Source organism: Platichthys flesus, chromosome 15 (assembly GCF_949316205.1).
Source record: "Platichthys flesus chromosome 15, fPlaFle2.1, whole genome shotgun sequence".
NCBI lineage: Eukaryota > Metazoa > Chordata > Actinopteri > Pleuronectiformes > Pleuronectidae > Platichthys > Platichthys flesus.
This window is the reverse complement of record NC_084959.1, coordinates 3,520,038-3,546,570: the sequence shown is the minus strand read 5'-3', so window position 1 is coordinate 3,546,570 and position 26,533 is coordinate 3,520,038. Positions and strand designations below refer to the sequence as shown.

Below are 26,533 nucleotides of genomic sequence, written 5' to 3'. Positions count from 1 at the left end.
AACATATTTAAACAATATATTCAGATGTGCAGTTGTACTGAGTGAAGACTTGTCGTTAGATGCTGGTGTCTCAAATCAGTGAGGAAATCAACATTTCTGACATTAGTGCAACTACACTCGAGAGCGCCCGACAGCAACATGCAGAGTCAAAGAGGCTACAGCTTTGTTTCTCTGACATTAGGGAGAGTGTTTTACAACAAGGCAGGATTTGCTCATATCAGTTATCATCTCAGACAACTGACATCTTTCCTTTATAATTGTGACATCTTTGGGGGGTTTTGGGGCGTACCATACCGGTTTTTATGGTACTGCACTTTTGTCTAGAGGAGAGATTCCACCGAACCATCCTTGCAAAATCGAGCAGTGAGTCTGTAGCTCAGGAGGCACTGTTGCCTGTATGGCACCTTCGAAACCTATGAAATCCTTGAGAGCATGTTACTGGAAATAGAAACTTAACACTGGCTAGCAAATGTAATAAAACCATTTTCAGGTAGACATAAAAAGTTACTTATTATGCTCTGATTGTGGCAGTGAGGGAACAATGAATATTACGGAAGCAAATTTAACAGTCATGTTAATCTTAGTTACATCTTATCTGAAGCAACTGATATGCTAACTGATTTCTCTGGTTATCTCCGAGAAGTGAAACTTGGAAATGCACCAGTGCTTTTAATGTACAGTAGTCACTGTTATCTGTTTGTCATGGGTAGGCTTTATGACCTATACTGCAGCCAGCCGCCAGGGGGCGAACCAAACAAGCTGTCATGTCCTGCATATACAATTTATGGTGAGACAAAACAAGTGATTTCCACAATATTAAGAGAAAAAGGAACAATAATTAACTAAGGAAATACACAACAATTAGAAGCTCTCGAACATGTGAGTTAAGAGGACTTTGTAAAGCAATAGGACTTCAAGGCAGACCTATGTGTTAGGCAGCTTTGTTCTGGTCCATCAAAATTGAAGGTTAGTCTATAAAACCTACTTTCAGTCTTTCATGAACTAACAGTGCGCATCATCATCCATTCATCGAAAAACTAATTGTTGCACTGCTAACCCAAGTGTATCAACTTAAAATACTAAAACCAATGTTTATGTCAATAGTGTTGAGAGCAGTTTGCTGAGTGCTGGTGTAACTTAGATGTCCTGTCACATGTCGGTGAATCTCGAAGCCAGGCGGCCATCAGACACTGATCATCAAGACCAGTTCAGCCGGGTCAATCGAGTTTAAAAGGAGCGCTTACTTGACCGCTGTTAGCCAGATCTGATGGCTGATAGTCTCAGTTTAGATAAGACGGACCACAGAAAGGCCCAGTGAGGGTGTGTGGGTTCTACAGTGGCCATGTTGCACCATTCAGCCCAATTTGACATATTAACTGTTTTATCAGACTTATTTCTGTCTAAAGTGTGAAGTGTCATAAAATGGTGATATAAGAAGTACAAGTACCTCAAATTTTAGTACTCCTATCATTGAAGCATTATTTTCACTTGGCTTGTTTTATTTTTATTTATTTATTACTGTATATGCTTTACTTAATCTGTAAAGTGTCCTTGGGTACCCTGAAAGGTGCTATCTAAAGTTATTATATGTTATAATTATTATATCATTGTAGTCGTTTTTTTTATCATCATCAATATAATTTTTTATCATTTTGCCACTATCCTTATTTGTATACTATTTATACTATTACAATTGATTCATTATTAACATTTACATAAAAGACAAAAACTAGTGATTTAAAATTAGAATAAAATACAAACAATTAACTTTAATTAAAAATAAAAGACAAACCATTTGTTTTAATGAAGAATCAAAGACAAACTACATATTTTAATTCAGAATAAAAGACAATCTATTTATTTAAATTTTTTCATGATCCAAATGACCTGGGTAAAGTTTGACCTTCAAAATAAGAGCTTCAAATCCGCCTTTTATTCCCCCCCGCTGTAAAACTCAACTGGTTCCGGCGCCGGGTCAGGTCTTTTATTGCGACAGTCACCACCGGATATTACGTCTGCCCCATCTACCGCTAGCTCGACAGTGCGGTGCGCGTGTGCGTGTGTGTGCGAGAGTCCATGTACGAGTGTGTGCCGCCCGGTGTGGATGTCGGACTGTTCCCCGGTGAGAAAGCACCGAGCCCCGGCCTTGTGAGCATGCCCCAGCTCGGCGTGTGACCCCGCTGGAAGTCGCGGAGCGGCCGCAGGGAGCCAGTCTCGTCCTCGGGCCGCGTTGGGGAATCAGAGCACCGGCAGGATGTTGCAAGTTCTAGCCTGTGGCGCTGTGGTCTTCCCCGGGCTGTTCCTCGCCTTCAGGAGGCTCCTGCCCTGCGTGTTCCGCCACTGGAGCGATGCCGACGTGGTGCTGGTCAGCGAGAGGTAAACCCGCGTTCCCCGCTTCCATTCACCGGTGACTTCTCTTTAAAATGGGACCCCCCCTCCTCCTCCTCCTCTCTCTCTCGCTCTCTCTCTCTCCGCGGTAGCCGAGCTCCGTTATAGCATCGGGGGCTTTAAGCTAGTAACGGTGCCGCTCGCTCCTCGGCTAGCTTGTCCGTGTGCGGTGTTTTTCTTGCGGTGGATGTTAACGCACCGCACCGGCTGCTGTGCGCGCGTTTAGCCGCAGTGCCGCGGGTTCTGTTTCACCTCCTCGGGCCTTTTGCTTTACGACTTCGGATCGAGGGTCGATTCCCGGGATTTTGATTCAATTCGCGTTATTTCATTTTCTACAAGGATGATTTGCAGATATGTGTCTGTCCCTGAGATACTGTAGGAATACAGGCATGATATAACGGGAGGAGGGGGGGGGGGTGCGGGGGGTGATTAATACTTACGCAGGCACAGTATTATTATTGTAGATGGGAGTATAAATGTATTTAGTACTCGCATTGGTACGTTGCAAATACTGAAATTGCAACCTTGCATGTATTTGAGAAACTACAACCCTGCATCCAGCAGATACTCGTCCCTGCTCCACACACACATTTCAATTAGAGATCAGACAACTTTGTGTTTATTATCAGTGAACAAACGCAGTATTAATAACAATAAAACACAAGACCATTGTTTTTATTTCACCTACTTTAAATGTGTTTATATATATTTGTGTCCTTTTGATTGATCAGTGTTGTTTTTCCCCAGCCTCACAAGGATGATTTGCAGATATGTGTCCCTGTGATACTGTGAGAATGCGGTCATGATAACAGTGATTGAACAATACTACAGCAAATACAGTCTTATTATCAGTGTTCATGTGAGTGGAAATGATTTGGGGGTACGTTGCATGGTACGTTGCTGATACTGCAATTCCTGAAAAGCTACAACTAAACCCTGCGCCCCTCAGAGAACTCGTCTCCACCACATAGATAGATTGGAGGCGAACAAACTTTTGATTTATTATCAGTGAACAAACACAGTATATATAAAAACAAACAGTATTTCTACTTCCTAAACATATTATATCTTTGATTTTTGTGTGCGTTTTGATTTATCAGTGTTTTTCCCTTTTTAGAAGCATGACTTGCAATTACCCCTTGGATAATATAGGACAGCATTCATAGTAATGTGTACTGAAAAATATCTGAGCATAAATACAGAGTGAGTCCTGGTAAACATGTTACAAGAAATACAGATTTATTAGTCTCCATGTGAATGAAGTTGATCTAGTATTTGCAGATACTTAAATTACAACCAATGCTTCCACCAGGGGACTCGTCACTGCTCAACACAGGAAGATACATTTTAGTCGGAGGAGAACAAACTTAGAGTTTGTTATAGATCAGTGAGCAAACACAGTATAAGTATAAATAAACCAATAACAGTATTTCTATTTCATCTACTATAATACATATATTTGTTTGCTTATCTCGGTTTGTCCTTTTACAAGGATGATTTGCAAATATGTGTCCCTGTGATAACATAGGAATGCATTCATGATAAGATGGACTGAAAAATACCAAAGCACAAATGCACAGCGAGTCGTGGTGAACATGGAACAAGAAGTACAGTTTTCTTAACGCCGTGTGAGTGAAATTCATTCGGTCTTTGCATGGAACAACGTTTGTGAGAATACTCTACTACTCTTATACTTATCGTCATGGTTCTTGGTTCATGGTTCATATCCTCCCGAGACAGAATGTGACACCTTGCATCCACCGGGGGACACGTCACTGCTCCACATCCTCAGTTGCAGATTATCAAACTTCAGATTTGAGTCAAACAAACACAGTTAATCTGTGTAAATCATATACAAACAAACACTCAATTCACGTGTATCTTCTCTTTGTAGCTGTGTATCTCGAGGGTATCGGCTGCAAAGTGGAAGAAATTAATATAGTGTGTCTTTGTGTGTCAGTGTGGCCTGCTCACTTGTGCACAGCTCAGTTCAATGCTCATTTGTACGCTGTCGCTCTCGCTAATCCGCCTCTGAGCTCTGGTCAGAGCCGATTGCTGAGTTAGCTATGCACTGGAAAACACAGAGCCCGACCTCTGAATAACGCTTCTACTAATTTACGAATGCTCATAAGATGGAGAATGTTGTTCTTACAAGCGTCTCTGCCTCGGGGATGTCATGCTGCTTGCTCCCCACCACTAAACCAGTCTCTGATATCTACTGTGGTCCACTCGGCCGCACAGATCCCACAGCTTGCATCGTGTCTTTTTAAATAAACAATTATCAGTAATAAAATAATTCATCTGGCTTCCACTGCCTTGCACAAAGACCATCTTTTTAAGTATGTCTTGTTATAAAAATTAACAAGTAAAACCACAACATAACCTCCTTCCTCCAGTTTAATAAAGGTGAAGAAGCTTGGAAGACAAAACATCTTGGATATTGGTGCCGCCATCTTGCATTTTGGCATCTTTCGAGCTGCTTGAGAATGCGTAGTAGTGATTATGGCGTGGAGCAGCAGGTTAAAGGTCAATCCAACACACATGCTTGACCGATCACCAGCCCGTCTTGGCTGTCAATCAAGACGTCTCTGCCCGTAGTTTTTTTTGCATCAAATAGCCGATAAATTAAGTTTTCTTGTAATAGTGGACCTAAAGATAAAAAACCTAAAGATATTCATGCTTTTAGAATTTGACTTTTGATAATTCCTTTTTAAATCATTTCAATAAATATAAAACAATGGTGGATTGTTGCCCTAATTGTTTAATGCGTTATCCTAAGTTGTACTCTCTCAGCCACATGATCACTGTTTGTTAAAACGCACAAGAGCCATTTGTTCTACCCCGTTATAATTGCGCTGACTAACAATGTCAGGGACGGTCCACATTACTGTGTTCACATGTGATGTTTAGCACAAACGCTGAAACAAACAGTACGTGTTTCACAATGAACTTTGATAACGACAGTTCATCACCAATCTAACGCTATTATCATATAGTATCAGATGCACCCTTGACCTACTTGACTCGACAAGGGGTCGTAATGCTCCACATCACCAGCTTTAGAGGCTGAAGGCCACAGTCACTGTTTGCATTCTTTTCTCTGTTTTTTCACACAGCAGTGGGGCTCTTAGTGCATTTTCTGACTGTGCAGCCTGTAATGTACAGTTTACCCATTCCATGAGGCTGACTTGACCAGCTGCCAAATACTTAACATTATAGATCTAATATAATTACACAAGAACACAGTAAAATAGCCATTAACAAATGCATGGGATAATTTGCTAACATTTCGCCTGTCTCGTGCATGAAAGATATACTTGATAATATGGTGCAGTTCAATTCAAGAGGGCCAACATTAAAGCCCTAGAAATAACTAGAGTTAAATCCACATCTCTCACCTACACTATTTATCCTATAGAAATCAAGTTACATAAGCCTGTATTGTTGTACTGTCAGTTATATAAGAAGAGTGTGAAGGACAGATGTTTTACTAGATGTGACAGCTAAAGTCAAGTACATTCCTTGGGTCTTGGAACTAGACGTTTAAAGATAATAGAGAAAAATTGTTATATATATATATATATATTTTTTTTTTAAGGTTGTTTGCCTCCTGATGACCATGTACTATAAGTCTATAGCTTCCCCACTTTTGGCGCTTCGGCAAGTGATCGCTTTATAAGTCAATTTCAATATTGGTCGATATCTGTCATGAATTATAAAAAGAAAATAGAAAAAGCAATTCAACGTTTCCCAAAGTCCAAAGTGTTTGTTTTATTAGATATTAATATTAGTATATTAAACAAATTTAGATACACGTCACATTTGCTTCAACATGGGATTTTCGTGTGAATTGATAAACATAAGAAGATCACCTCTTGTTGATTAGTCTAATTGCTAAACTGGTTAAGTAACAGTCTACTGATTGATTAGTTATGATAGTGTTGAGTTTCCAGGTTGCCTCTTTTTTTTGCCTCCGCTGTCACTTTTCTTTTTTCCGCCCTGCTGCAGCGCCGGTGGAACTACACATTACGTAGCCCATTTCTGGAGGAGCAGGGAGGAGAAAAAAAAAAGCACAACTCCTGACTGTCAGACAGTGTGTGACAGAGCAAGCGGTCCGCGTTGAGCGTAACAGTCAGTCGGAAACCGAGGTGGTTCACTGGCCTGACACAGCAGGAAAGAAAAGACAACACTGCCGAACAAGGCTGCAAAGCATTCTTCCCTTTTTCCCCCTCCGCACGCTCCTCACCCCGTCAACCTGAACCTTTCATCAGCAGAGAGGGGGGGAGGTTTACTGCCGGACACACAATGAATGGGCTGTGTAAAATCTGGGTCTTGTGACAGAGTATGCGACCGTTCAGCTCTAGCACGCAGCGAGCCGTGGGGGTACAATGTGTGAGGGGCACGGTAAGGAGTTTTTAGGGGAAGGTTTGAGAGAGAGAGAGAGAGAGAGAGGCCAGTTAGCATTCTCCGGCTCAGTTGCTAGTAGCTAGTCATGCGGCCCGCGTTGCCTTGCCAATGTTGGTGTCATGGCCACATTCCTATTGGATGTTGGTGTGAGGTGACAGCAGGTTCAACCCCGCTAGTGCACTCTTTGGAGCCAATGACATTCTGGATATACCTTAGAGCTCTGCCGCAGCCTTGGCTCTGATCTTTTCAAGAAATCACATAATGTGTCATAATGTCACAGAGAAAATGTCATATTTTATGGCAGGTACAGATTGTTTTGTTATTTGCTGGAAACATTCTGCCTCTTTTGGCTTAAGCTGCCTGTTAATTGATGAAGTATCATGCTGTGGCTGCCAGTTCCTGTCCTCTCCTGCTTTGTGGGTCGACTGCGTTTCAGATCTGGTGTAATTATCGATGAATTGAGCTAAAATGGTGAAAATCACAACCTCTAGCATGCACTGCAACCCCACAGTGAGAAGTATTGGACTGACAGTGTTGCCGTTTTCAGATCTGTATAGTAATAGAACAAGACATATAATATTTATCCTCATTAGGTTTGAATCTCTGAGGATAGTTCACAGAAAAACACTCAATATTTGAGATTGTGTTGGTCAGGGTATAGCCTTACCTAAGGTTTGGCTGCACAGAGGAACTCATTGGACCGATGAGTCCATCCATATCCTTTATCTTTCGTGGAGGAGCTGGAGCATGACCCTGCGGTCAGTGGGCGAAAGACGGGTTACATCCTAAACAGGTCGCCAGTCCATCACACGTCTGACGTATAGATACAACCACCAAGGCTATCATTTACAGCTCGGGTGGAGCTGGTGAGGCTTGAGTACCCAGAGAAACCCCACGCAAAGTTTAAGACAGAACGGTTCAGGTCGGCTGGCAGGTTCGAACCCAACTCTGTTTCTGTGAGGAGCACAACCATGTTGCCTAGGACCATGAACATCTTACCCAAACTTCATGGTCTCCAATATCACAAAGCATGATTTCCGACTTTAAATTTAGCTTCCTTATCCCAAATGTGTGCTGTACTGTACTAGTGCAGTATTAATCATATGCTAGGTCTTTAAATCATAAGAGAACACACAAACCTCCCATCCATAAAGACAAAAGACTGAGTCACTGTCCCAACAGAATGCAGTCTCAAGAGATGAACTGTGTCTCCCTCCACTCATTTTTTCGTGGGTGGTGATGTAATTCCAGAACGCTGAGACATTTAGTTATAAATCTTACCAAAACACTGGTGTGTTAAGGGGGGACTGTCTATTATGGCTGCAGCAAGCTAGGGGAATAAATTACATGTTTTCTGATTTCAAAGCAGCTTACTGTCAGTGCTGCCAAGCTGGAGAACAGCCCGGCAGAGAGCATGTCTGTGCAAAACCAGCCATTCATAGTTTGAACAAATTGGTAACATAATTCAATGTCTTGTTTATGATGGACCACAAAACCTCAGTTGCACCATTAGGAAACAAATCATCATTCCTCTAAGGACATAACATAAATCAAGTTTCACTCTGGCCACTGAACATAACATCTGGATTTCTTAAGCATGTAGAGTTACAATCAACCAGAGGTTCATACCTTGTGAGCATAGTCTTAAGATAGATATGAATGTTGTGAATGCAATGCCCTATGCCACCTCACGGAGTTCAAATAGAGATACACCAAGTTCTCCTATGTCACAGTTCTGTTTATAGACGAGGCGAGCCGCGGCTGAGCAATGCTAATCCCAATGACTGTTCACTGAAGTTGTAGTCCCCCTCAGGGGACACCTTGCGAAACAAAATGTTGATTGAGCTGCTAGTCAACAAGCCTACAACTCAAATGTCACTACTTGGGTTAGCCCAGTGTGACCTTTCAATTCCTTCAGATATTTGTTAGTGAGTCGGTTTAATAGTTGTTTCACATAGCTAAGATACAACCAGTCAAATGTCACCCAGTTTTGAAATGTTGAAAGTGTAGATCTGGATTTGATTGGACTGTTTCATCAAAGGGTCATAATCATACTTAATAAATAACAGCATTATCAATGCTCAATTTAAATGCGTATGCCTTGCTTGAATGCTTGATATACCGGCCAGGCCTGGTGCTTTGTTATAATTACGTCAACCGAACACAGTTTCCCAGTCGGGACACAAATGCCAACAGACCTTCGTCCTAATGTGTCATGCTAGCAGTCAATGCAATGCTAAAGGAAGACACCTACAATGTGATTAACAAATGTTCTTTATCTCTGTCTTTTTATGTGTCTGTCTCTTTCTCAGAGTGGTGTCCTCCATCCATGCCATCATGGCAACAACTGCAGGAGTCATCATTGTGGCCTCATGCAGGGACAACGTCATTTACGACAGGTTAGACTCCATGTCATCTGTTCCCTTCATGAAACTTTCCAACAGTGCTTCTGACCTTTACGCCTCTGAATCCCCTGATTTCCTGACACGGTTGTTGTTTTGATTATTGTTTCCTATTCCCATACACTTCATTTATACACTATGATGATGTGATATCCTCAGCTCTGTAAACGCTTTTAGCATTGTTCTGCATCTTCTCACATGTTTAGAAAGTTATTTACTGGGGCTTTGTCCTCTTAGAGAACCACTTAGAGATGGTGAGGGTCACATGTTTCCACCCCCGCACACTAAATAAATGTACTGCTGTATGTGCTAATACTGCACTTCCTTGTGTGAATTGGAACTAAACCGATCTTGAGACATGCACCAATTTGCTTGTGTAATCGCAGCAGGATTTGTAGACATTATGTCTGTAGATAAAGAATGGCTGCTTAAGGGAGGAAACAAGGGTTATTTGTATGTCTATGCGTTAAGCATCCTGGAAGCATAAACACTTGTATCTCCCTACAGCAGTACTTTCACCCAAGGAAGCACTTGAAGGCAATACTAAAGAAATGGCCAGTTTGAGAATATGACAAAACTGCTCCACGTCAAAGATGTTTACTCCATAAAACTGCAGTGTTGTTCATTTACAACGTGCTGCACAGTGGTTCCTGTTGTGTCATGTGTCGTATGTCATAGTCTGGTTAAAAAAAAAGAAGAACTTCCTTAAATTCCATGAAGTATTTCTTCTCTCCATATCTTTTCAAGCACTGTCTTCCCACTTCCCTTATTCAGCTGCCTCCATCCAAGCCCTGCTTGCCTCTGTATCAGCCACCTGGCAGTGTGATAGTGTTAGCATAGCGTTAGCCTCCCTGTGCAGAAAGTGTACGCCGCTAAGCTAATGCTAGCCTATTAATCCCACTGAGTCAGCGGCCAGGCCCGGGCAGGCCCAGTTTCAGGCCGTTAATCTCCACCAGCGCTCCCCTTCACCCACAGGACTTAAATCCTCCACAATGCTGCTCAGTTCTGCTGTCCTCTGACGTGCAAACGGCACGGAGCTTATCAGACACATGCTCCAGAGTCAGACCGTGAATACTCTTAATGCATCACAATCTGTCAATTTGTTTAGCTCTGGTTCAGCCGCAGTGCATTTTCAAAGGTGTTGCAGCGGAAAAACCTCAAATCCTGCGGAAAACAATGGAGGGCAGTTATACAGCTGAGAGGAGAGGCTCCATCCCAGTGGTAAAACCCTTTTTAAAGAAACATTCAGGTTGACTATCAAGGTAACTGCAGACTCAGATGGGACAAGATACATGAGTAGAAACATTTTAAACAACAACAATGTTTATGGACCAACTCTCAGCTCAAATTGGACCCATCAGGCTTTCTGCCGTTATGAATGCTTGATTTTCCAACCTTTATTTTGGGCATACAGTGTCCTTAACCTCATGTTCACACCCTGCTTCTCCAAATATGGTCACTTCTGGTTACAAAAAACAACAAGATGGTGCTAAAGCCAAACTCGAGGCAAGTTTACAAACCAATGGGCGAATTTTGGTGGGATGCCACTTGGTTCTAGGCCACAAAAGTAATAAACGGGAGGTATTCCTAAAGCCGTGGAACAACAGTACTCACAGAAGAAGCATAGCCACACTACTGCTCTAATACTACCAACAAAACAACACATGCTGTATCCTACAGTATAAAATGAACAGGGAGTATTATTTCTGTCTTGCTCAAGGGCTCCTCATACTTCTAATTTACCTCAAGCTCATCCTTTAATAGAGGATGTGTATAGGTATGATTTTGAGCACTGTTTCTTTATTGTATGCTTCCAAAAATAGACCGTACGAATTTTCCATGCCTGTAACAGAGCAAGTATATTCACTATAGCATTGAGTCATGTTGCCTTCATTCCCCCCCGAGCTGTTTGTTGTGCCTACTGCTCTTAATCTCCATCCGCTGACCTCAAGGAGCCAGCGAGGGGTCGGGGGTCAGTAGCTCAGCTCTGCCCTGCAGCTTTGCTCCGTTCTGTCCACATAATTAACCATTCATTAGTGAGCTGCAGCCATCCAAGCTGTTTATTATACTGTACGTACATAAGCCGGCCTTCTGCGTGCAAGCATGTGAGAGAGTGGGAAGGCGAAGGCATAAGTTAAATTAGGGTTTGTGTGTGCAGAGATTAGAGTTCTCTGTCGCAATGGCTGGCCTCCGTCAATTGGATTCCAGTGAGGCCATGAGATCAGTGTGAAGGCAGGAAATGGCAAAGTGACATCTCAAGCACATCACAAAGATGTTTATGACCCAAAAGCAAATAATAATAATATTAAAATGAATATCAATTCAAGCTAAATTTAAAGGCGTCTTCCTTTTATTATGCTTAAAAACCAATGGTGACCATAGCGTTTTCTATCAGTGCCAGTTGCCAGTCAAACAGCAGTGTCCGCTACTCTAGATTACTCTTTGATTCTAATAAAATCCTTATCTTGTTTAAAATCCCCAAATGTGCAGATGTTGACTATTTTCATGTATTTGTTTATTTTTTCCTATCAGGCACTGGCTGGCTACATCCTTTGTCATCTGGTACGGCGTGCCCTACATGACGTACGACCTCTTCGCCATGTACCTCAGTCACTACCACCGTTTCCGAGTCAAAGGTCACGAGGACTACAAGCAGCACTCGCTGAAGACGGTGAACTCCTTCGTCCGCAGGGAGTTCCTGCTGGTGCTTCATCACATCGCGCTGCTCACCATCCTGCTGCCCGTCACACTGGTGAGTGACATGAAAACTGAATGAATTCAGGACGTTCTGGTTGGTGATGGATCTCTAGCTTGCTAAATTTGCTGCTGGCAGATGTCACCCTCATCCAGCCCTGGAGCTAAAAGCATTGGTATCACAGATCACAATCTTCACTGGGGCAGAACTACAACTGTCACGTTGTTGATCAGTGTGTGATACCAATTCTTTATTTTTCTGACTAGGAGTAATTTAATGTGTGATATTAAATTACCCGTTTTACCAGTTTATAGAGTTTGATAACTAAATTTCTGAATCAATTGATAAACTCAGGCCTGTTGTGTTCAGTCATACAGGAGAAACGCGTATATATGTGTGTGTGTGTGTGTTTGTATATTACCATTTTCCAAGAATACTGCAGTGACTTTTAAAGTTTCTGGGTATGTTTTTCTTATATTCCAAGCAGCAGCCATTTCTTTATTTCAGTACAGTACACAAATTAAACAGATTAATACGTCATGTGCTCTTTTGATTCTATCCACTGCCAGTAATGCATTATTAGTTTGTGCTATGGTATAATGTAGTCCATTGTTTTTTCAAATCAATCCTGGCTTTAAACTGCATTATCTCCTAATGAGTACTTCCTAATGGTTTAAGTGGAAACATAAAATAGACTTAGTGATCATTCAAGTAATTCTCGAGTCTCTGCAACTCAGGTTTCAACCTGTATGTAAATTAGTTTAGAGCTCCAGCGTGTAGTGCATGTGGTTTGAAAGAGTTTAGTGCTTTGCAAAGTGGTTTGCATTAAAGTCAAATATACATAACAAGAGATGCATTAGCATGTTAATCCACCGTCATTTCACCACAACATTATGGATAAAACCAGATCATCTCAACAACCATAGAGGACACACAGTTTGCTGACTGTAGCTCATAGATTCTACTAATTATGGGTGTTAGGTACACGTAGAAACAAATGTCTCTCAACAAGAAATCTTCAGATTGAGCTCACTCCACTGAATCATCAGCGTTACTGTAATGGAAATAAAGTAGTAGTTTTCTGGATAAAGATAGTCTGTCTGATCGTAGACCAATGTCTCCAAATTATAGACTGAGTATAAATATTAATGACATGACCGCTCCCTAAAACTGAAGTCAAGTCGTTTGAATTGTCCCCTGACAGCTGGTTCTAAACCCCACCTCCTTTGTGTAGATGGAATATCTACCAAACTAAAAAATCAAAATACTCGAGTACATGTATCGATGGACTTTGCTGTGACAGTTTCATCCACCTGGCTCCAAATAACGGAATCTGCGCACGATGGCAGTTTTTTCATATCTGCGATAGTAGGGCTTTATTTGTGGGTAGTGGGAGAAGGGTTAGGGCTAAAAACCCTCTCACAGGGGTTGAAGGGACAGGGTGAACTCTTCCCTAGCCTTTTTGTACTTTCTCTTATCAGAGTTGGGTGATTGGTTGGATCATTGATTAGCTTTTACACATTTATCTGATTAATTGTACCTGAAATTTGAACTTTGGTCAAACTGTTACCACATAGTCATCAGTTTTAAGCAATAAAATCCACTTATTCCCTTATTTACTGTGTGGTCATGGGAGGAAGTATTTACGTTCACGCTCAAGAGTTCACGCCTCAAATGAATAAACAACAGGAAAAGAAAGAGCACACTAAGCTATTGATTACTTTCTTTGAAGAAATACAAACAAAGACTATTTATGGTTTTATTTTACGTCCCTGTGTTGTAAAGGGACTAAATGCTTTAATAGTGGACAGGAAGAGGTTTAAAAAAGGGATTTAAATGGATGAATATGCAGGTAGTTGTTACAGCACTGAGAGGGAGGAAGCAGGCCACAAAAGAAGAGCAGTGCTGTGGGGCCTGACAACCTTTGATTGCAGATATGACCAGCAAACTGGAAGCCCACTGAACTGTTAAACCTCAGTTCACCATTGCTCATTTATAGCAGCAAAGTTAATTCCTGTTAATTAATGTGAGAAAGTGTATGTCCTATTCCTGAAATTGGTTAGGGTTCCTTAGAAAACCGATAGAATCAGGTCATTCAAACTTTTTGCTCCAGGCTCCCTTCAACCTGTTTAGTTTACAGCAGCAGGTCAACAGGACAACTCTCCTTTCCGAGCCCCATCCCAGGTTAGCGAGCCAGGTGCAGGTGAAACCCGGCCCTTTGTTTTCAGGTAACAGTCAGCGGCAATATGAGATCACATTGCTCTACATTATTCAGCCTCAGCTGCAGCTATCGTCTCTTTTCTGTAAACTCACCACCCCTCCCTCTGATTCTCCTCTTGTTCCCTCACTCATCAGCTTTCTGCCTCACCGGTTTGTCTGGGTAATACAGGGGCTGATAAATTTACCCAGGAAGCGTTTACACAACAGTGTTGTGCATGATGAGGAAAAGACCAAACCTTTAGGTGTAGATGATGTTATAAGTTCAATACTTTTTACAGACAGTTTAGTACACAGTTTGTATTTGGGCAAGACGTGGTAGGAAAAGCACAGTTTTACATTATAACATTTATTGATCTTTACATTTTCCATTTAGATTTTCCACCTTCAGGCTCCAGATATTGTTAGTGCTGCGTAACTGATACTTTGGGATAATTAAACTTTCACCCGTACTTTCATGCTATTATAGTTGGAAGAAAGAAGGTTGGCTGGTAAACTGTCAAATGATTCTGAAAGTGAATCTAATAAAAGCTCAGAGATTGCATCTGTCCACCAAGGACATGTTTTAATGTTTTCCTGCTGATACACAAACAGATAAGTGGATCCATAACCTCCTGAGAAGAAGTAAAGAGTTCAGCTCTGAACCAAATCCCAGAATGTGGTCACAAGTAGAGATACACAGATTGAATCTGTCAGATAGATGCAGGCCTCTATACTGAATATCCACATCATACTGTTTTTGTCAATGTTATTGTACATCTCACTGTGTGTACTACAAGTTACAATCTTCTGGTCATGTTGGGCACATCACGTTCTGTATTTAGAAGAAGAGAGAGCACACTTCAATCAGAGGCTGAGAAATAGATTAGGAAAGAAAAGGTCTTATCATTAGTCCATAGTCACAACATCTGGACATTGTGTCCTTCACCAGGGTGTTGGACTCTACTGTAGTCATATCAGACCTCGACCACTGACCCTGAACCAGCTGAGATGGGTCTGGTATCGGATCAGGATACCTTCTTGTAGCCAGCCTCTGTAGGTAGGGGAAATACTGGCCAGGAGGAAAAGCTTGAGGTGGATCAAGAACACCTGAGGGATTACTTATCACAACTGAACTGGGAATACTTAAGGATACACTGGAGGTAGCTGGGGGGGAGTCGGGTTCTAGCTGGTTTGTGAGAAGCAGGTCTGGACTATTGTAATTACAGGTAGTCAGCTGTCACCGTCTGCGCCGTATATTTTACTTTACTACACAGGTTTTAATGGTGTTGCATCAACAGCTTGTCAATATTGCTGAGCTTTAACAGTGCAATATGTACTTTATGTTCATGTTAACGTTCTAGCTCCTGGCTAACAGTGATTCTCTGGTTGTAAATTATTTTAATTTGCAACCAGGGGGTGTAAACATTTTAAAGAAATCATTGAAGGAATAAAAGCCTCTTCAAATACACCCGTTGTTCTCAGTGGCTGCAGGAAAAGTGGGGATTTAAAGGTTTTCGGTTGGAAAGTGCAAAGGCCAGCGATGATTAGCAGTACATGACGATGATGCATATCTAATCATGGGGGTCATATGGGTAGGGTAAACCTTATCTTGTGTTTTGTACAACAGCTGACACACAAACAGAGATACAGTCGTATACAGGTGTAACACCCTCACACCAGTGGGACGTGGGGGGTAGGGTGAGGTAGCCAGGTAGAATGGTAAGGCATAGGGGGGGTGGTGTAGTGTTCCCCACTGTTGTCTAAGTCATTCTTACATGGACAGATGGCAAGGCCATGTCTGGAGCCACTCATGCTTTATTCATCGTCAGCACACAGCGAGCTAGACTACCGGACAGTGCTTCTCTTTTGTCTGGAGTGTCTTTATCCATCTAGATGGATCCTCACCTATTCTAGGACGGTCTCTCTAACCACAAGGCACTGCGCCACTGGTCAATATTTGAAAGCTTCAGTTCATTACTAATGTAGAAGACATCGCTCCCTCCTCCGCCCCATCAGCCCACCTCTATCAGGCTTCTATTCAATCCTGAAGTTGTGGTCGAGTAAAACATCCTCTGCTCGGGATTGAAAGATGGTCAGTGCGTCAGTGCATGCGGATGTGTACAGTTCATATTTGTACTTGTATCTTTCCTAAGAGATAACCACACCTCTGTTGACTCTTGTTTAGAAATGCACACAAAGAGTCTATAGCCAATCTTTAAGTCAAACAAGGGCTCGAGGATTGGTATTGTTCTTTCATTGATCCTAATGCTTGTATGTCATCATTATAGACTCCACCAAAGGTTTTCCCTATTGCAGATTTGTTTTTCCCCGGCCCTGAGGACGAAACTAAGTTATTTGAATTTTTGGGGACCGATATTGATATTAGTAAAATAATCCTAATGCTGTTATATATCGGCCGATATACACAAGTTCGAAAAATCATTAAACCTTTCAGATAGAAATGTAATTGAGACTTGATAAACAATGCCAAATACAATGAAATTAAATGTATTATAAACATAAATATCGATACAGATACGTATGGTAAAGATTTAATCGTCTGAATTTATTGGGAAACCGACCTCATGCGGTTCGCTCTCTCGTGCAACTGAGCCCGAGTGACGGGTACACAGACTAGAAACTGAAAGTGAAGAGCGCTGCATTGAAAGCCACTTGCAAGTATGTACACAGCTGTTAAACTGAGGAATGGCTGACTGCGTGGACTGTCACTTTATAGATGATGCACGAGTGTGCAAGGGAGAGAGAGCCCAAGGCCAATTGTGCTGCAAGGAAACAAAAAAACACAAACTTACAGATCTGTTATGATGTTATGAAAAGGATACCGTTATTTGGTTCCTAATGAAACGGGTGGGACAAATTAGAGTATGGCAGATAGAATATTTTAGTTTTCGCTAAATTTTGAAGATTAAGATTGTGGCTTCACCAGAACCAACCTTTTCAAAGCCTGATATTTCTCCATGTCTGTTGTCGCCTCTTCTGCTGTGACAGGTGTTGGACTTGTCCTTGAGCACCAGCTGTGTTTGTCTCCATTCTCGTGTTTGTTTGCTCACTGCTTGCGCTCTGTTTGTCTGTTTCTCAGTTTTTCAGGCAGGACCAGGGGGATTTCTTCATTGGCTGCTTGTTTCTAACAGAGCTCAGCACTCCCTTCGTCTCCCTGGGGAAGATACTCATTCAGGTGAGACACAACCTAATATACACATGTGGATTCACCAGACTCCGACCAGGCAGCCACACCAGCGTCATGTCTGGGCCTCATTTATTTCAAATCTCTAAAATCTCTGTTTTGATAATGTGAAGAGTAAAGGGCCACCATCACTTTGTCAGACAGGTCAGTTGGCACAAAGTTGGACAATCATTTACTGAAATAGCTTAGCAACCATGACCACGCGGAGTGGGGCCGGGTGAGCTTTGACTGTCTCCATGCACTGAAACTGTGGGCAATCTTGTCCTTAAGCTTGTCGCAGCTTTAGGATGTATTGCGTATTAGCTTGCTATAGACAGAAGCAGCGTTTTGCCTCAAATCAATGTCAGGCCCTGAAGTACACACCAACAAAAAAATATTTTCAGACTAGGTCATCGGCTCCACTAACTGCTAACACTTACCTCTGTGCAACAGTTAATTACACTTGGGGAAAGTTTATTACACTGACTTCCTATTCAAATTAAGACTTGCGTTATCATAGAAACTCAAAAGGTATTTAGTTTGTCCAGTCTGGGCTACTGTAAAAAACATGGCGGCCTCCGTAGTAAGGACCCGCTCGAGATGTAAATTTAAAGAGCTTATTCTATGGTAAATAACACAGCAAGTCGTACAATTTAGATGTTTAGTGAAAACATCACTCGGATTATTTCATATTCAGCCTATAGATCCCTTTCACCTACATTTTACACACTGGACCTTTAAGCCATCCAGCAGTGTTACAACTCTATTCATCCATTTTGTTTTAGATTCTCTGCTCGGCTTTGCCTTGCATTGTCAAAAACACATCTCCATTAAATTGGGGATGCAACTTGTCACTGTAGCATTAACTATTAAGGTGCACGGCTCATCCCAGATAACTACAATCAAAATACAAGTCGTTAGCATTCAGCTAAAAGCCCCAGTTTACTCTCCCTGGCTCCTCACCCAGTCACTGGAGTCCCTGCCTTCATTAGTTCCACACATACAGTGGCATCTTATAGTCAGACCAGCACATATGCGTTTTGTGTAGTCAAAGGCAGTGTGTCTTAGAAAACAGAGCAATCTAAGAATAGAAGAGTGTTAGTTTGAACTCCAGTGAAATCAGTGGAGCGTGAGCTTTCAGGTCTTTACTGACATCTGGTGTCAGCAAAGAAAAAGAGCAAAGCAAAGCTGCACTGTTCTTTTCTGAAAAAAAAACGCTGCCCTCCTTTTGGATTGGATCAACAGAAACACTGCCAGACACTTTCTACTGCTCTCAACAGCAGAGTTGAATTCTGTTGTGTCCACCAGGATCCTCACATTGCTTCACTCCACAATGAGATGAGGATCTGTGTAATAGGCCCATACATTTCTCACTTGTATCAAAGATATAAAACACATGATATCATCGGGCTGTACTTTGGCTCAGGTTTAGCTCATTAACAATAATATAAACTGATAATAAGAATAATATTTACATGAAAAGGGAAACTAGGAGATAATTCAACGATTGAAACTTGGAAACAGGGTTCGAACTTGGAAAATGTATTTTGTCTTCTGGCACAACTTTAAAGATTTCATCCACCTCCTCCCCCCCCCCCTTCTCCTCCACCAGCTTGCCCTCCAGAACTGCTGGCTGCACAAGGCCAATGGCGGCATGGTACTGTTCACCTTCTTTATGTGCCGCATCGCTCTCTTCCCCTACATGTACTGGATGTACGGCCGCCACTATGGAGTCCCGCTCTACAGCGTGCCCTTCCACCTGCCGCTGTCGACCAACGTGGGCAACTTCTGCATCCTGGCGCCACAGGTCTACTGGTTCGTGCTGCTTTGCCGGAAAGGCTACCGCCTGTACAAGCGCAGCCGATGTCCCGATCCGTCTCCTGCGGTCACAGTCACTGACATTTCTAAGGACAATTGATATCCGGTTCACGATTGCTCGCTCAAGCTGCTCACTCAGCTACTAACGCAACTACTTCTACTGAGGCACTAGTTTGACTTAACATTTTTCGAACCCCACCATTGTACTGTAGTACACCAGGACTGCCTGCTGTTGTCCCACAAACTCCTGGGCATTATCCGCACACTTTTAATTCCTCTGTTACAAATCTGCTGCCTACATGGACCTCTCCACCGATCGAACTCTAACTACTGAAGTTTGCTGACTGGGGTGTTTTAGTTTTTTGGGGATTTGGCTCTAGCCTGGATCTTGTTGAAGTGCATCCCTGCGTCCGTCTACATCCTCAACATGGAAGAATGGTCATATTTGCTTCACTGAGAGTAACACGTGGAGTAAAAAGCACCAAAAAACTGAAGAGGAGCCTCCATGGACAGACATCTTATCTCTTACTCCTACTGTGTTTACAGCCTCTGCTGATTTGAAAGGTCTGTTACAGTGTGTGTGTGTGTGTGTGTGCGTGTGTGTGAGAGCGGCCTGTGTGAACAGGTTGTATTTATTTTTATGGTTTTTCTGTAATGTGTCCGATAGTTTCCCATGTCATCCATTCGCTAATCAAAGAAGAAGGATTAGGAATATCGGTGGGTGTGAACTCGGGCAGTATTGGCAGGAAAAAAGTCGCCTCATCCACACTAGAGAAGTAACAACATCTACAGTTGTTAATACCCATTAATGTGATGTCATGTTAAGGTTTCAGCCCTGTTTATTGTGTTTGTAGTTTCCCACACTGCATGCCATCACGGCAACAGCCCCACATTCCTCACCGGAGCATCCAGCACAGATTTATAGTCTTGATTCTTTTGTTTTCAGTATCTACCCGATTCAATAGGGCCACTGTCGCTCAGCATGCATACTGTATCCCCGTGAATTGATGCTGCCCTCGTGGACTCTCAGCATTTTTCAAGGGTTAGGAATAAATATCGTCCTGTGTTGGAGAATGGTGTCACCGACGAGAGGTCTTAGCTGAGGGGAACCATTCTTCATTTTCATTTGAAACCATTAAGAGGTGCTTGGCACAACAAAATATGCCCCATGCTGGATACTGAAAAGACCTCAAAAGAATCAATTTCAGAAAAATATAGACCAGGCACCAAATAATGTCTACAGGATCAAATTGGGACTAAACTACACCTGAATGAAGTTCAGACTATGAGTATAAACTGAGCATGTGAGCATCTTTACCTGCTTCTGCAGAGCTTCAGTTTGGCTTCATGCTGCTGAGAGTTTTATTTTCTGGATCCACAGTCTTTGTTTGGAGCGTCACAGCTGTCACAGAAAACGCTGACAGTCCCTGACTGTTGCGACGTGTTGAAGATTACTTTTCTCCTATAGGCGCTGGAGACATTGGACAAACTCAGGGTCAAGGTCAGAGCAATAAGGTGGGCGGGGGGGCTCACCAGGGCAAAAAAATAATACAGGAGATTTGACATTTCTGAGCAATTTATCCACTGATATAAACACATGAATTGAGGATATCGGGAGTTATTCCTCCTGTGACACACTTAGAAGATGATGTTCAGTCAGTGTTGAGTTTCCCCAGGGCTCCGGAGATTTGTATGCACTTCACACAGGGCTGTACATACTTAATGTTTTTAGACATTTACATCATGTTTTAATCATATAAAGCTAGTTTTAAACCTTAATCTTATATCTATATCATGCAAAGCAATTACCTTTGGATTCACAGTTGCATAATGACATTTATCGTAGATTTAAAGGCATTTCATTTTGAATATTATATTTCTTCATATCAAATAGTAAATAGAAGATATTATTTCTGCAGGGTTTAGTTTCATACACAGTCTTAGACCCTGTTATTTTAAATCCTTGGATAATATTCTTGGTCATTCGAGCTTTATACTGAACTAACTGATTAAGAATGTGTTAATGGCCTTTTTTTACCTATGCAAAAAGAGGCTGCAGTGCATCTATACAACACTAACGTCAAGCCATATCTAATCGACCCACGCCTCCTTATGTCATGATCTTTTTAAATATTTGGGGGAACTACATTTATTTCCCACTGTACATTTCTACCAGGACTCCAAACCACAAAAGCTTGAAGAATTACGTGTGAAGTTTTCCTCTTTTTTTTTTTTTTTTTTGTTCTCCACATATCTTTCAAATTTACCCACGAACTGCTGAAAATTGCAAAGTGAATATTTACAGTTTTTTGACGCGTCAAACAACAACAACAAAGTTACAGATTAAGCTCTGTCGACAAATGTGAAACGAGTGTTGCATCTTGAACACAGTCAAGATGCATCAGTCGGAAGCCTAATGCTTAACAACACTCTGAAACCAAGTGAGTTAACGGACTTTGGGAGTTGGTGAAGTTATCTCAGTAGCATTTTTCTCTAAAAGGAGGCGAACAGCTTTTCCTTTTCATGTGAATTTTCTTTCTTTTTTTTGAATCTTTGGTTTCTTGAATGCTTTACTTTAGTTTTTGAAGTTTCTTCTGTTTTACAATAAAACAACCCAGTGCTTTTTGCTGAGCAGCAGCCGCATCAGAACCATTAGAAGATGATTAGAAGATAACTTGTATTTCTAATGGCAAGTTACAGCCCCATAACTTCAGGGCTCTTGGAGTCTCAAATATTAGTTTTTCCCCTTGATATAAGTCAAAAGTTTCCACTCTATGCACCATAGACTGTAAATAATCATGGCTGGTGTCTCCACCTTCTCCCCACTAAACAGAAATGGAGCCAAAATATCTCGGATACGTCTTTTTAATGTCCCGTGGAGCCAGAATCTGCAGAGTAGTGATATCTGAGTGGAGCCGTGGTGTCAGGATCCCGTCAACATGCACGCTCAGCCAATCATGTTAATCATGATGTTTCACCCAGTTTCATATCATCGAATAACAAAGAAAGAATGAAACGTATCTGTGGAACAAACATCAGGGTGATAATGTGACAGACACTGTCTTTGGGACATTGAGGCGTCTGTCGTGTTCCCCGTGCCCTTGTTCGGAAATCTTGTCGTTGCGGTAAACACTTCAACAGCCGTGTCTGTCGGAAGCAGTATTGAACATAGGAGGTGATGAGTCGTCTTGATTGTGGACAGACGGTCTGTTTGCTGACCAACAGTACAAGGACAGGGGGGGGGGGGTTAATGGGAGATGAGCTGCTGAATGATGGGCCTGTTTGGCCGGTTTGGCCGGAACCCAGCAGAGTGCAGGCCTCTTGTTGTCCACGGTTCACTGGGCCGCTGTTACTGGAAAAACATCCCAGTCTCTTTGTTCTGCTCTCGGCTCAACCCTCCCTCTTTTTATTTTTATTTTACTGTCCTGTTCTTACTCTGCTCGTCCTCTTCCATCCGCTCTCTGGGTGCGTAGTGTAAAAAGGCAAATCAGCCACCAAGAAGAAAATATGGTGAATTTTACTCTTACACTTTATGATGTATTTAAGTGCTTGTTAAAGGTCTCCACTCTCACTGTAGTCCCATTGGTTGTTACATAAATCAACCCTTTTCGTTTATTATTTTTTCCTTTTTATTTTATTTATTTTATCACCCATTCTCTTTCCTACCATCCATATCTGCTCCAGCCTCCTCCCGGTGGCTGATCCCAGGTCTGTTCCTCTGCAGTCACAGGAAGTTGCTGAGCTGTGATGCTCTCTGCTGCCATCTGTGGTCGGGATTATCTGCTCGTCCACTCAGCAGTTCTCAGGCACACAACCATCGGGATTAGTTTAGGAGTATTTGGGGTTTTTCTGTTGAAGCTTGAGCGTCTCATTTCATTCACCTCCTTCAGATACATGTGTATCTCAGATTTGAGCCGGGACGACCTCAATCTCCTCTGAACACACTGTAGAAACCCACACGCTGCTTTGTTTTCATGCTCTTCGGAAGATTTCCATGATTTCAAATTGGCCATTTTGCTTCATGCTTTGCATTTGAAAGAACATCATGGCAAAACAACTTTCTGAGGTGTAGCAGCCTGTTTGGAACGTTTGAGCTTTGCGTCTCGACTTTTCCATTGAAACTGAACCACATATTAAGCTTTTCAAAGCATTTGTTTAATCTCAATTTTGCTCTTATTCTGAAGGGGTCGATTTTACAGTTAATGAAAAAACGTCGAAATTTACAGTTATACAAATTAAAATTCAGTGAGCTGGACCATTTTTTATTTTAACATGAGCCTTTTGTCTCTTGGTTTAAAAAAAGAATCGTGGAATAAATACAGAAAATATAACATTCCACTGTTTTTCATCAACGCTTTATTATATTTTATCAATCATGATTTTTTTTTTTTTTTGCATATTTTAGGGGCACATGTCCAAACTTCAAATGGAATTGATTTATTGACGCTTGATTTAAAAAAAATAAACAGATTTTATGGATTGGCCAATGTATGTTTTTTTGATTTTGTTTTAGAATATACCTCGAAATCAAATGAATTAATCGGACTTTACATGATTAATAAGTTTGCTCCATAGACGTGAAGACAGCATTTCAGAGAATCCCTCAGAACACAGTGTGGACGCTTCCTGGTTAAACACAGATCACATATCTTAACAGTCAATCGATTCTTAACATACAAAGTCTTAAGTTCCACCTCTCTGCTCAGGGTTTGATGAAGTCTGATGACCTGTGTGTGTCTGTGTGTGTGTATAGAGGTTTATTGTGAGACTGACACTGAAGATGCAGTTTATTTTTTGTGTGATTTCAACATATTTTGTTCTTAGATTTGCTTCTATTTATAATTTCTGACACGGCTTCTGATCCTTACACTCCCAGGGGTTGGTAAACCAAAGACTGTCAGGCACTTTAGTCGATCATAGTGACTGTAGTGACATGAAGAGAGATCTGTTTTGATTTTTCTGTGTTTTTAGATCTGCTGTAGATGATTTTTCTTTAAACAAAAACATGAATTACTCCAGATTCCCCCCCAAAAAAGACCATCAAGTCTTATCATGTGGGTTCGGATCCCAGAGGGGAACCGACATGAAGGGTTTGTGATCTGAGGAGGTGGTGGAGCAAATACACACTAATCAGGTGTTAAGTCCATTCTCCATTAACATGCCACCGTCACACAGAGGACGTTTACGTGTTCTGGCTTCTGAAACTACATAATGATTATAACCCTACATTTCACGGACACATTAAGTGCACGATATGTCATTTCCGTTGTCTCTCGATCTAAACATTGACAAAAGAGGAAGATTGCGCCTCCAGGAATTATCTGCAGACGTCTCCTCCACAAAATCAACAGACTTGATATTTAAAATGAGTAAAAAACGCTGAATTAAGCGGTTTTTCGTGTTAAAATGTTTTATGTGTTTTCTTTGAGGCTCATTGGCAGGAGGACTGCGAGTGGGGCTGTAAATAGCACGGCTGTTAGCCAGTGAGGCAGCGATGGCTTATTTTGGTGGTTTTCCCATCATTTAATGCAGAGATGCTCTGATAGAATTCTTCCCTCCCAGCATGAAATATCTCAACGTTGCTGACCTTTTAGCTAGCACTGGCTAACGAGAGAAATCAAAGAAGAGATTTCCAGATTACAGTTTTGTCTGGGTGAAAGTTAATATACTTTAAAGATGTGGTATCGGCTCGGTACATAAAGTTGCATACACAACAACCATACAGTTGACAAAGGCTAAAAAAGAATAACACCCAACCTTGTTTTAGTTTTTGCTTGGTCCTTTTCTCGGTATAAACACAGAACGCTGGAAGGAAATAGTTTAAAGCTACATTCATGTCATGTTGGATCAATTGCGGGGGGGGGGGAGTCAGACTATATTATAATATTTGCATGAAATAGGCGTCAGGAACAGAAGTGAGACAGATTCTGCTTTTAAACTAGTAGCATCAATGTTCCATCCTTTGCTTTTTCTTCTGAAATTATGTGAATGCGGCATTAGACTCATGAAACACACAAAAGTGAATACAAACTGTTCCTGGGGCTGATTTTGATCTGCGGCCCGAGAACCACACTTGGTTTCCTGTGCCTCGCGATAAATTTACTTCCCCCACAAATCTCATTGTGAAAGAGCAAAGCTGGCAGCCAGTGTTTACAAGTTGTGGCTGTATTTACTGGTTTATTACCATTGTCACCATTATGTCCTCCGGGACGGTGACACTTTTGGTTTTTCGTTGCGATGAAATCATATTAAAGACAGTGATTGAAACTATTTTAGAAAAAAAACAGATCGCTATGCATCTACTGCTAGAATGAGAATACAAATTAAATATTTAGTAGGATTTCACATTTTGTAGCATTTTAATTTATATTTTCAAATCATCGTGCAAATCCCATGATGTTTTTTTTTTACATGGAATCATTTGAGGATGAAACCCTTTAAAGCATAGACTGGTTCTAGACTATGTTTGCTGTGTCTCTGTTGATTTTAGAGCTTTTCATCAGTTTGGCGGATGTGGATGTTTTAGGCGACAACTTCACGACCTTCAACACGTCCTGCCCCACATTATCTTTTGATCGCGTTCTAATTTTTTCATACATATCTATCGATCAGATTTGATGCATCTGTCCTTTTTTTTTTGTAGCGTGACCTTTTCTGAGGAACTTTGCTATCTGAAAAGAGACTGGACTGTTTTTTGTTTTGGAATCTAACTTAAAACAATTGATGTATAAGATGAGTTATGTACTGTAGCTGCAACTAGTGAATTCAGAGCACCCCTTTAAAATTCAATAAATTTGATTTGATAGACCGTCTAGAGGAAGTCTCTGCTTTATTTCACCTGTGTTGTCATGTCTTTACGTTGTGTCTCCTTGTTTCCTTTCATTCCCACTCTTCACCTCCTCATGTTTGTTGTGTCTCACTTCAGTGAGTGTGTACGAGCTCCTGTGAGAAGTGTGGAACTGACTGATCCAGGTGCAGCAGGTTGAAGAGTAAAGCTGAACTGTAGATCCCCTTAAAGACTCATTAGGTTCAATCAAATTAACATTAAAAACCACCTCATTAAGTTATCCCCCCATGTGGCTGCAGAGGGCGCTGTCGCTTAGTCAAAGATGCCTCGTGTTGCTTTAAATAAAAAGGTACCTACATGTGATCAGTGTCTGGTTGTGGTGCATTCAGTTGTAATGTGAATACATGGCCGCTTGGGGGCGCTGGAGGCTGAAACTGACACCAGGAGTTCACAGAGTCAGAGACAGTGGTGTAATGAGCGTCTGCTTAACTCTGTATCATACATTACAGACTATTTATTCAGTGTTTATATTTATACATTCATATTTTATGAATATACATTATATATGTACAATACAGTTATTTTCTGACTTTTTACGTCGGGTGAGATCCACAGTTATAACTTGAGCGAACGAATGAAAATGGACAAATGAG

The 26,533-nt window shown here is 41.5% G+C and overlaps 1 protein-coding gene across 1 annotated transcript; it reads left to right on the top strand.

The window, feature by feature from the left end:
• Window positions 1-1,939: 1,939 nt before the first annotated feature.
• On the top strand, window positions 1,940-25,905 carry LOC133969678 (ceramide synthase-like). Its single transcript, XM_062406307.1, has 5 exons — window positions 1,940-2,376; window positions 9,108-9,194; window positions 11,730-11,949; window positions 17,192-17,287; window positions 18,888-25,905. Exons 1-5 carry the CDS (start codon window positions 2,255-2,257, stop codon window positions 19,191-19,193), a joined length of 831 nt encoding a protein of 276 aa, XP_062262291.1. The 5' UTR covers window positions 1,940-2,254; the 3' UTR covers window positions 19,194-25,905.
• Window positions 25,906-26,533: the final 628 nt, after the last annotated feature.